Genomic DNA, 12,258 nt, shown 5'->3' on the forward strand with positions numbered 1-12,258 from the left:
AGGATAAAGCTTGCTGCCAGGAGGAAGGATCTGAGAAAATGTGCTCTTTCTTGCTGGATGTGAATGGGGAGGTTTGTGACCCTGGCTGCTCCTGGCAGCTGTCTTGAAGACATGGAGGAGAGCAGAGCCAAGAAAATCCTAGACAAATGGGACCCAGGGCTCTCATCGTTTCTAGCTGGAAGCTGACCTACCTCCGCATGTGCAGCGATGGGAGCTTTATGAGCAAAACACGTATCTCTAATTCAGTCTGAGTGAGTTTCTGTTATTTTATCCAATTACACAGTGAGAAATCAAGACTTACGATAGCAATGTGTTCAATAAACCTCAGCTGGTGCGAAGAGCTGGGATTCCATTCCCAATGGTCTCATCCAAAAGCCTGCGCTCACCCCACTAAACTGAGTCAAGGAAGGACAGGTCACCTGGCCTCAGTGCTGAGTTACCTGCTCACCTTCTGAGTTGACTTCTCTTGTACTTGCAGTTTCTACAGCCTAGAATATTCTGTGCCTCCTCTCGTTGCTTAGCAAACCACATTTCTTTCAGGCCACAGCTTAAATAAATGTCATTTCTTTTTCTTTCTTTCTTTCTTTCTTTCTTTCTTTCTTTTTTTAAAGCACTATTTTGCCGGAAGCCGGTCCATCCTTGCTGCTTGACACAGTCGCTGCAGGAAAGAAACATCTGCACAGCATATGTTTCAAGGGACCTGGCGTATATAGCATATTGTTCTTAATATGTTTGCTCCCCTTAGCGCTGTGTGTTTTAACCAAGGTCACCTCTCGAGAAAGGTTGTTTCCCCAGGTAGGGATTTTTCCCTGAAGTCAGGGAGGGGATAAAACTCCTTAACTAAGTGCCAGGCGGGTAGTTAATCACTTTAACTACAAACAATCATGCTTAAGCAACATAATCTTTACTCCCTGGAATGGAGATAAGAAACGCCCTAACCTTTGCAATAGAAATTGACAGGATTAAAATCAACTGGTATAAATACGGATGTAACAAGACAATAAACACCAGAACTTCCCTGGAGATCCAGACCAGAACTTGGCTGGAGATCCTGGCTAGGCTGCTGATCAACTGAACGCTGTCCCTGTGTCATTCCTTCTTCACCGACTCCGTCCACACCTTTGGGGACCCCTGGACCTGCTGGGGTTGGACCCCAGCATCATTTTTTTAAAAAAATATGTATCTATTTTAAGGAGAGGGAGAAAGTGATAAAAACATCAATGATGAGAGAGAGTCATCAATTGGCTGTCTCCTGCAGGACCCCACTGGGGACTTGAGCTTGCAAGCTTGACCTCCAGGTTCATGGGTCAATGCTCAACCACTGAGCACACCGGCCAAGCTAAATGCCACTGTTTTAAAAAATATATATTTTTTTATTGATTTCAGAGAGGAAGGGAGAGGGAGAGATAGATAGAAACATCAACGATGAAGAGAATCATTGATTTGCTGCCTTCTGCACACCCCACACTGGGGATCCAACCCTCAACCCAGGCATATGTCCCAACTGGGAATAACCGTGACCTCCTGGTTCATAGGTCAACGCTCAACCGCTGAGCCATGCCAGCCGGGCTCAATGCCACTTTTTTTAAAAAAATATTTTTATTGATTTTAGAGAGGAAGGGAGAGGGATAGAAACATCAATGATGAGAGATAATTTTTGATCGGCTGTCTCCTGCACGCCTCCTACTGGGGGTTGAGCCCGCAACCCAGGCGTGTGCCCTTGGCTGGAATCGAACCTGGGACCCTTCAGTCCGCAGCTCTGTCCACGGAGCCAAACCGACTAGGGCTAAATGCCACTTTTTGATCACTTCCCCACCCCAGCCCTCAAGATTAGATTAGACCCCTTGGCTATTAACTCATGGTGGTTTGTATCTTTCTTTCATGCTCCTATTACAACTATACCTGATTACGTATTTTAGAACACCATTAAAATAATGTCTCTCTCTTCCCTAAGGGCACAAGTGTATCTGTTTTGCTCAGCACTCAATCCTCAGAACAGCTGTTGTCACTCAGCGGGCAACAATAAATATTTGATGGAAGAACAAGTGAAAGCTTTCTGTGGTCATGAGCTACATCAGCAGTGACCTGCAGTTCTCCGAAACGGTCCTGGAACCCGCAGCATCAGCGTCACCTGGGAGCTTGTCAGGAATGCAAATTATTTGGCTCCACGCAGGCCTGCTGACTTAGAAATTCTGGGAGTGGGGCTCAGAGGGCGACCTGTTTTAACTGGCCCACCAGGCGGTTCTGATTCACGCTGGAGTTTGAAAGCCGCCGGGTTATACAGATTTGCTCCAGTCCACGCGGTAGGCACAGCCAGTCGCACCTCTGCTGCTAGGGGTTGTTTCCTGCTTCTATTTCTTTTTCTTTTTTTAAAAAAAATATATTTCTTTATTGATTTCAGAGAGGAAGGGAGAGGGAGAGAGATCTAGAAACATCAATGAGAGAGAATCATCGATCGGCTGCCTCCTGCACGCCCCCCACTGGGGGTGGAGCCTGCAACCCGGGCACGTGCCCTAGGTCGGAATCGAACCCGGGACCCTTCAGTCCGCAGGCCGACGCTCTAACCACTGCGCCAGACCGGCCAGGGCTCTGCTTCTGTTCCTTAAAACCAACACTGTCACACGTCAAGCGGGTTGGAGGAGGGGAACAGGGACCGCTCCCATTCTTTGCGGACCCAGAACCCAGGGCCTCTGCAGTGCCTTCTCCTCTGATCAGCTTCCCGCGGCTGACTCGGTGCTTTAGGTTTCGGTTTACGTTTCCCACCCCTCCCTTCCGTTTCCTCTCAGCCCCCGGCTTCGCATCACTCAAAGAAGCCTCCCTCGTTTCTTACAATGATTCGCTGGCTTTTGACTGGCTGCCCCTCTGCCTCCTGAGGGCAGGGGCTGCAGCGTCGGGGCCACGGCAGGCTCCCCGGCGTGCGGACCGGACGGGTGCACACGGCTGTGCGAGCCCGGGACCTCCAGCCGGGGCGGGGCGCGCCAGAGCCGCTCCCGGCCGGTCTGCGGAGAAGCGAAAGAGAAAGCCCCGCTGCGCTGGGAAGGCAGGCGCGGCGCCCTTGACCAACATGGCGCCGGGCGCGGGGCGGGGCCGGGGCGGGGCCAGCGGGAGCCGTCAGGTGTGGCCCCGCCCCGCGCGCCCCGCCCCCCGCCCGATTCCGGATTGGTCCGGTTCCAGCGCCGCAGCCCGGCGGCCGCGCCGTGGGGCCACGCCGGGCGCTCGCCACTTCCGGCGCGTTCGCTGGGGCTGTTGGCTGGGGTGGCCGCGCGCGCGAGCGGAGGACCCGGGGCGGCCGGGTGAGGGATGCTCTGCGCGGCGGCGGCGGCCTCCGTGTGGGCTGCGGCGGCGAGGATAGCGCGGGCCCCCGGGCCTCTCCCCTGAGCCGGCGCCGCGGGCTGCGCCGCCGAGGCCCCTTCAGCCTCCGCTCCTTCAGCCTCGGGGCCGGGCCCGCCGTCGCTCCTGAACGCGGCGCCGGGGAGCCCCTGCCTGGGCCCGGAGCCTCCCGTCGGGGGTCGGGCCCGGGCGGGGGGCCCCGCGCTGCCGCCCTCCGTGCCGGCCTCCGAGCCCCGTTTCCTGCTTCTTCAGTTAACTTGGGGAGGGGCGGGCGGGTGTTGATGGATCGTTCGGGGTGTCCCCGATGAGGCGGGCCGGGGGGCCGCGCTCCGTTTAGAGGGTCCCCGCGGGGCCCGGGTGGGGAAGCGGCTCTCTGTGCCAGGGTGGGGGACTTCCGAGTCTGCCGGGATCATGACCTGACTGTGCGGACGGACGGGACGTGTGCGGAGCCCGAGAGCCAGCTCACCTGAGCCGCCCCCTCCCCGGCCAGCATGGTAAGTGGGGTCCGCGCCCCTGCCCCCCCTGGGTGCGGGGCTGAGGGCGGGAGCGGGCCCGGGACTGCCGAGCCGTCGCTTCCCCCCGGGTGCGGATCTGGGCAGTGACATGCGTGCAGGGTGTGCAGCCCCGCTCGGGGCTCCCCTCCCCCCCGGCCGCCTCTTGGACTGAGAGGGACCCGCAAGCTCAGCAGGCACCACCCTGCTGTCTGCCTCTCCCAGCGTGCAGCTCGTCATGACAGTGGCCATCGTGTTTCTTTTTTTTTTTTTGAGGGCTTCGTCTGTGCCAGGCCAGGTGCTAAGCGATGGACAGGTGTTCTTTAATGAGCAACCAGCCCTCCTCCGAAGTGGGGAGACTGAGGCACGGAGCCAGCCCCAGGGCGCTCTGCAGCGACAGGGACGCGGTGTGAACCCGGGCAGTCTGACTTCGTGGCCTCCGTGAGACGCAGCGCAGCCCCGTGTCGGGGTCGTGGGGGTGGCCTGTGCGGAGGGCCGGCGGGGACCCAGGCCGCTGCTGCCTTTTCGCTGGCGGTGCCTGGGAAACCACGCACCCTTCCCGATCCGGCTCAGAGGCCGCCTGTGCGGAAGATGTTTTCCGTAGCCATGCTCAGGACTCCCTCAGATTTGTTCAGCGTGTATCGTGTGTCTCCCGCAGGAGGCTTGGCTCCCTCCACGGTGAAATGGTCCGAACCTCTGTGTGCTCCAGCTCTCGGGCACATCGGAGGCCATGGGGCGTGGGCGATGGCCCGGCCTGTGGGCGAGCACCTCCAGTGACAGAAGTGCTTTTCAGGCCGCCCCCCTGCCAAGTTAGTGCTTTCGTTGAGAAAGAGATCCGGTGACATCTATGATTCAGATGTTCAGGCCGGCGGGATTGCAGACAATCCAAGGAGCCTGTGGGTGGTGTGTGCAGGTTCTGGGCATAGAAAGAAGACCTGAGGCATAGCCCTTGTCCGCATGGGGCCTACAGCCAGTCAGGTCCAACAGCACACCATTCATGCTGAGCAGCTCCGTGTAGCCGATGGCGTCCCGGGCACAGAGGCAGGTCAGTTATGCGCTCTGAGCCCCCCTTTCCTCACCTGTAAAATGTAAGCTTGGAATTCTCTAGTGAATAATCCAAAGGTACGAGATAGAACATTTAGTGAGTGATGAACGTAAGTGCTGAGTCGTCCTTCATTTATTCTTTCAATGAATTTTTTTGTGTTTTAAACTGTAAAATATATATAACATGAAATTTGCCCATTTTAACCAGTGTAAGTGTACAGTTTTGTAGTCTGAAGTACATTCACATTGCTGTGCATCCATCTCCAGAACTTTTTTCATCTTGCAAATCTGAAACGCTACTCATTAAACACTAACTCCCCTTCCGCTTCCCCAGCCCCTGGCGACCACCAGTTTGCTTTCTGTCTCCTTTGACTACTCTAGGTCCCTCATATAAGTGAAGTCATACAGTTTTTGTCTTTTGGTGACTGCCTTATTTCACTTAGCACAATGTCCTTGAGGTTCATCCTTGTTGCATGTGTCAGAATTTCCTTCCTTTTTAAGACTGAATAATACTCCATTGTGTGTATATACTATATTTTGTTTATCCACTCATCTGTTGATGGACACCTGGATTGTTTCCACCTTTTGGCTCCTGTGAGTAATGCTGCTCAGAACATGGGCATACAGATTTTTCAGTGAATTTTAAGTAGCCACTATATGCCAGACTCTAGTCTAGGGAATGTCAGAAGAATCAAAACAGACACATTCCTCCCCAGGGAACTTTGGGACCCCCCCCCCCCTAGAATTCCATTGGTTATTGACTAAACTAGCTAAGCAACCTTGTATTCAGGTTTCATTCTAATTGGTAACTAAGAGAGCATTGTGAAATGGCCCTCTGTGAGCAGTTAATTAGTAAAGTAGTAGTTGACTTTATAGTCCAGTCTATACTCATAATTCATGATCACCATGTACATTTTTTTCTTGAAGTAAGTTTTGAGTCACATATTTAAGAACATGGGGGTGGCCACAGTGTATGTGAGGTCAACCATCTAATTCCTTTCTGCATCACACCAGGGGTTCATCTGAGGTGTCCCAGGGGTCAAGGATGTAGGCAAAGCCGATCTTGTCCCCAACATGCAAGGAAGCTGCTGCCTGGTTTGTGTGTTTCAGGAGGGCCTTTTCCCTGGGATCACAGCTCTGTATTTATTCCAGGAACCTTTTCCTGTCCATTCCTACTGACTTAACATTTAACTTTTAAGAGTATTAGTTGTTAAATGCTTGAGCCTTTGTAATATTTCTTTTTAAAACTTCAACTCTAATTAAGATGAAAATGGTATATGGCAAAACTAGCATTTAATATCTGCTATAAGCTAGCTATTTTTCATGCATTCATTTTTCTTCAAGTCATTCAGTATCAGTTAACCACACCCACCCTGCTAGGTTACACTATTGCCGTTACTACCAGAGGGGATACCCGTTTGGACCCAGGGTGATCTACTCCAAAGTTTGTGCTCTTTGCAGTACATGTGCTGCCTCATGTGGAAAGGTGATCGGGAATGTCATCCAACTGTATTTTCTTTGGTTTTGAGGTTGTGATTGGGGCTGGGGAGTATGGGAATCACTTTATTTTATTACTATTACTAGAGGCCTGGTGCACGAAATTTGTGCATGGGTGCAGTCCCTAGGCCTGGCTGGTGATCGAAGTGCGAGTGTCTGGTAGGCCTGGCTGGTGATCGAAGGGCAAGTGTCTGGTGTGGAAGGGCAGGTCCCAGCTGACCTCTGGGCCATGGGCAGCACCTGGGCTCCGGGGCCCCGCACGCCCCCCTCCGCCTGAGTCACGGCACCCCAGTCCCTACGTGGAGATGTGGTGAGCGCGGCCTGATGCAGTGGGCCAGGGCGCAGCATGTGCCTCTGGGCTGCCCAGCGGCACTCCTCTTTTCGCAGACCAGCTCCTGTACGAAGCCATGGGGAGCCCGACTGGCCCTTGCAGTTCTGGGACTGCAGCTGGCTCACCCAAAGAGGCTGCGCAGGTGTGGGCGGGCTCTTGTGAGTGCCCGGCACCTGAGTGGGGGGGGGGGGGGTTGGGGGGGGCTTTCTCTGCTCACAAGCCCTGGGAAGGATAGCAGGGGGAGTGAGAGCTCTTTTATTCTTCCAAACAATACTAGGAGGTAGAGGCTATTTTTATTTCCCATTTTATAGATGAGAACATTCAAGGCCCAGAGAGGTTAGGCAACTTCTCAAGGTCACACTGCAACCATGTGGTGGAACTGGGATTCAAGCCCAGGCAATGTGGCTCAGGAGCTTGTGCTCTTATTTTTTTTAATAAGTATATTTTTATTGATTTCAGAGAGGAAGGGAGAGGGAGAGATAGAAACATAAATGATGAGTGAGAATCTTGGATCAGCTGCCTCCTGCATGCCCCCCACTGGGGATTGAGCCTGCAGCGTGGGCATGTGCCCTTGATCGGAATTGAACCCAGGACCCCTCAGTCCTGCAGGCCGACACTATCCGCTGAGCCACACCAGCCAGGGCAGGAGCCTGTGCTCTTAACTGTTAAACATTTACCCCAGAGGTAAAAGTTTATAATCCAGAGGGACACTTGACATTGCCCCTGCCCTCTAGGAGTCAGTTTAGTGAGGACAGTGGGACATATATTCTGATAATTGTGAGACCTTGATAAGGGTGATTGCAGAAGAATGCATTGGTACAAAGGCAGCAGATCTGAGGGAGATTAACAGAGGAGAGGGGGCTGGGGAGGCTTCTCAGGAGGAATATTTGAGTCTTGAAGGATTAGGAAGAATGTGATAGTTGAACAAGGTAAAAAAGGGCCTTCCAAGTAGAAGTTGTGTGCAGATAGTTTTGAAGATAGATACATATATCAGTAAAGATAATAGAAAGTAATAGGTATGAAGGGAGAGTGGAGGAAGGAAAACATTTATTGAGTGCTTTGGGCTTTTAAGGGCTCTATATGAGTACATACATGTGGCACTTAAACACGTACTTTTTTGATCATCGTAAATACCCTTTCTTTGCCAGCAGCTGCCCTGTTTCTTTATTCCCCTTTGCAAAAACTCCAGGAAAGAGTGGTCTCTAAGTGGTCATTTTCTATTCTGTTAAGTTCACCTGTCAAGGTCCCTCCCCACACCTTTCCTAAGTGCAATGGTGAGTTCTCAGTTCTCATCTTACTTATCTGTCAGTAGCATTGAACAAGTTGAACACTCCCTCTTCTTGAAGTCTTCACTTGGCCTCCAAAACACTAGATGTGCCTTTGGTTTTCCTCCATCTCAGTGGTTGGTTCTTCCTCATCTCATTGATCTTTGAACAGCTGGGGTACCCTAGGCCTCCGACCTAGTGAGTTCCTAGTTCAGACCTCTCTCCTCAGCAGCAGTTCTCATGTATGCAGCTGCCACTTGACATGCATGCTTGTTTGTCAGGCACTTATAATGTAACATGTCTCAAACTCAACTCCTCATCTTCCCCTCTAAGTCTTTTCCACTCACAGCCTTCTCCACGGGCAGCTTCGTCTTTCCAGATGCTTGTGCCAAAAAGCTGGAAGTCATCCTTGACCTTTCACACCCCGCATCTGATTGTATCAGGAAAGCAGATTGTTTTCTGCCTTTAAAATGTAGCCAGGATTTTATCGCTTCTTATTCCCTCCACTGGATTATGGATGTTGCCTCCTAACTGTTCTAGCTTCTGACTTAGCCTCTTTTTAATTAATTTATTTATTTTTTATTTATTTATTTTTTACTCTGGATACTGTGTAATACAATAGTTAATGTTCATATGCTTTCAGCATAGTAACTCCAGTGCTTCTTTGAAAAATTGAAAGCAGTTCATGTCTTTGCTCTGTTCCCATAGCTCCTTATCTCAGTAGAGCAAAGCCAATAGCAGCTCTCATGTTCCGGCATGATCTACTGCGCCCTCTATATTCTGGCCTGTGGTTACATGCTGAACCCATCTACTACTCTCCCCGTGGCTCACTCTGTTCAACTACCTTGGCCTCCTTGCTGTTCTTCAAATTCCAGGTGTGTTCCTGCCGCAGGGCTTTGGCTTGGCTGTTGCCTCTGCTTGGACTGCACTGTTGCTTGCACGACAAGTTTGACCTTCCACAAACATTCTCAGGAGACATCTTCCCAATAAGGCCTGTCCTTACCACCCTATTTAAAGTTATAATCCCACCCCAGAACTCCCAGTCCTTCATATCCTGCTTGAGATCTTTCTGTAGCATTTACAATTTGTAAACATCAACACTAATAAAAGAGAAAAATGGTAATTGGCGTACGAGCTACCCTTTTCATTGGCTAATCAGGGCTATATGCAAATTAACTGCCAACTAAGATTGGCAGTTAACTGCCAACTAGATGGTGGTTAATTTGCATATGTAGGCACAATGCAGGGAGGCGAAAGGGAAAGCAGGAAGAAGCCCCCTGCCACTGACAGTGATCGGAAACCCAGGGGGGAGCTAAGAGCTGGGGGGCAGGCAAAGGCGGCCCTACCCCCCAGCCATGATTGGAGAATCAGGTGCCTTTGCCGCCCTGGCCAGTGATAGCAGGAAGTAGGGGTGGAGCCAGCGATGGGAGCTGGACACGGTCGAAGCTGGCAGTCCCAGGAGCTAGGGGTCCCTTGCCTGGGCCTAAAGTGGAGCCCACGATCGTGGGGCCGCTGCAGCTTTGGGTCCCCGCTGCCCGGGCCGGACGCCTCAGCCAGAGGCATCAGGCCTGGGCAAGGGGCCGATCCTGCGATTGGAGGGTGATGGGGGTCAACGCCTGAGGGCTCCCAGTATGTGAGAGGGGGCAGGCTGGGCTGAGGGACACCCCCCCCCCCCATACACCCAGTGCACGAATTTCGTGCACCGGGCCCCTAGTTTTATATATTTAATGTTATTTCTGAAGTCTGTTTTTTTTTTTTTTTTAAATCTCCTGCTAGAATATTAACTCTATAAAGCTAAGGATCTTTGCTTTGTTTACCTATGTATCTCAAGAGTCTAGAACAATTCTTGGCATGGTAGACAGTTAAATTGTGGCAGGAATGCTAAGGAGGTCTTGGGTGTTCAAAGGGGGCTTTAGAGAGAGGAGTAAGTTAGGTTTCCTGTGATGAATAGAACTTGTAGTAGGAGGATATTTCAGAAGAGAAGGTGTAACTAAATGTGTAATGTGAAGGAAGACTGGTTTGGCCGTGGTGGAGGCTTTTGTGAAGAAGTAGTTGGAGAGAAGGCTATAAAGCTAGTTTATGGCTAGATTATGGAGGGCTTGCAGGACTGTTTTAGGGAGTCGGACTTCGCTTTTTGGCTGGTTTTTCCTTTTTTTTTTTTTTTAATTAAATCTTTATTGTTCAGATTATTACATTTGTTCCTTCCCCCCCCCCCATAACTCCCCTCCTCCCAGTTCCCGCCCCACCCTCCGCCCTCACTCCCCACCCACTGTCCTCATCCATAGGTGCACGATTTTTGTCCAGTCTCTTCCCACATCTCCCACACCCCTTTCCCCCCCAAGAATAGTCAGTCCATTCCCTTTCTATGTCCCTGATTCTATTATAATCAACAGTTCATTCTGTTCATCAGATTATTTATTCACTTGATTCTTAGATTCACTTGTTGATAGATGCATATTTGTTGTTCATAATTTGTATCTTTACCTTTTTCTTCCTCTTCCTCTTCTTAAAGGATACCTTTCAGCATTTCATATAATCCTGGTTTGGTGGTGATGAACTCCTTTAGCTTTTCCTTATCTGTGAAGCTCTTTATCTGACCTTCAATTCTGAATGATAGCTTTGCTGGATAAAGTAATCTTGGTTGTAGGTTCTTGGTATTCATCACTTTGAATATTTCTTGCCATTCCCTTCTGGCCTGCAAAGTTTCTGTTGAGAAATCAGCTGACAGTCGTATGGGTATTCCCTTGTAGGTAACTGAGTTTCTTTCTCTTGCTGTTTTTAAGATTCTCTCTTTATCTTTTGCTCTTGGCATTTTAATTATGATGTGTCTTGGTGTGGTCCTCTTTGGATTCCTTTTGCTTGGGGTTCTCCGCGCTTCTTGGACCTGTAAGTCCATTTCTTTCACCAGGTGGGGGAAGTTTTCTGTCATTATTTCTTCAAATAGGTTTTCAATATCTTGCTCTCTCTCATCTTCTGGCACCCCTATAATTCTGATGTTGGTACACTTGAAGCTGTCCCAGAGGCTCCTTACACTATCCTCGCATTTTTGGATTCTTTTTTCATTTTGCTTTTCCGGTTGGATGTTTTTTGCTTCCTCGCATTTCAAATCATTGACTTGATTCTTGCGCTCCTCTGGTCTGCTGTCGGGCGTCTGTATAATATTCGTTATTTCAGTCCGTGTGTGCTTAATTTCTAGTTGGTTCCCCAATATAAGATCGAGGGTCTTATTAGTTTTCGTGTAGATCTCATTAAGTTTATCGGCAGCTTCTAAACAGTTCTTGAGAGACCTTAAAAGTGTGGTTCTGAACTCTATTTCTTCCATTGACAATTTTGTCCTGTTTCTTTGTCTCCGCATTTTGTTATGCTTCCTTGGTGCACCCCCTAGTGGTCTTTGTTCGCAGTCTTATAGATAAATCTTGATTGTTGTAGCTAATTCCAGGGAGGGTTTGACCTCCAGGCCAAGTGGCTATGAGAATCAGCTGTGTCAGCAGTGAGAGAACTTCTGTCCTCTAGGGAGGTGCTAATCTAGCCTTTGCCTGAGGCTATCCGGCAAATGCCTCTGTGCAGGGCTTGGGCGGGGCGGGTCTCACAGGATCAACAGGGTGGGCCAGAGAGAGCAGTTATGGCGGCTCTCAGTCCTGTCCCAAGGGGCTCTGCCTCTCTGAGTCCCAGCACCCGCTGCAAAGCTGGGAGAGAAAGCTGCCCTCGCTCTGACCGAAGCCAGACAGTCCCGCTTCTCCCGTTTGAGTCTGGGTCCCTAGAGACTCGCCCGGATCTGGAGCTCAGAGTCTGCGACTCCCTCCCGATTGAAAACAACAACCGCGCCCTCCGCCGCCAGCCCGCTCCGCGCACTCCGCACCTCAGAATTTGACTTCAGCACTGCGCCTCCTCTGAGTGTCTGTGTGCGTTTCTCTTTCCTCCTAGTTGTAGGACTTCCACTCAGCCAGCGTTCCTGTGGTTCTGGGTGATGTCCCTTCCGTTTTTTGGTTTCACTTTTGAAGTAGTTGTTCAAAGCAGCAAACTCTGGCGTTAACCTATGCCGCCATCTTGGTTCTCCCCTGGTTTTTCCTTAAAGGAAAATTAATTTCTCTGCCATGTATAGGTTAGATTGGTTTGGGAAACTGGTTATGACACCATGCTTGAATGGATGTGCCAAAGGGCTGTCTTTGGATGTGGAATTAGGAGTGGAGAGGAAGAGTAGGAGAGTTGTCACTTAAAACTAATTCCAGACGCAGGGGATGAAGAAAGGGGAAAGTTCAAGCTGATTTAGGAAGCCTCTAACCTGGCAATTGGGATTAGT

The 12,258-nt window shown here is 50.6% G+C and overlaps 1 protein-coding gene across 4 annotated transcripts in view; it reads left to right on the top strand.

Annotated features, from left to right (window-relative positions):
- Positions 1 to 3,174: 3,174 nt before the first annotated feature.
- XPO6 (exportin 6) overlaps positions 3,175 to 12,258 on the top strand; it is a 133,858-nt gene continuing 124,774 nt past the window's right edge. For 2 of the 4 annotated variants that reach the window (XM_059692450.1, XM_059692449.1), the window contains exon 1: positions 3,175 to 3,824. Coding sequence is in view for 3 of the 4 variants with exons in the window: in XM_059692449.1 (XP_059548432.1) it covers positions 3,822 to 3,824 (3 nt within the window). In the remaining variant the exon portion in view is untranslated. The remainder of the gene's footprint in view (positions 3,825 to 12,258) is intronic. The other 2 variants (XM_059692447.1, XM_059692448.1) reach the window with 1 other exon arrangement.

The sequence above is a fragment of the Myotis daubentonii genome, chromosome 4, assembly GCF_963259705.1.
Source record: "Myotis daubentonii chromosome 4, mMyoDau2.1, whole genome shotgun sequence".
In the NCBI taxonomy this organism is placed as follows: domain Eukaryota; kingdom Metazoa; phylum Chordata; class Mammalia; order Chiroptera; family Vespertilionidae; genus Myotis; species Myotis daubentonii.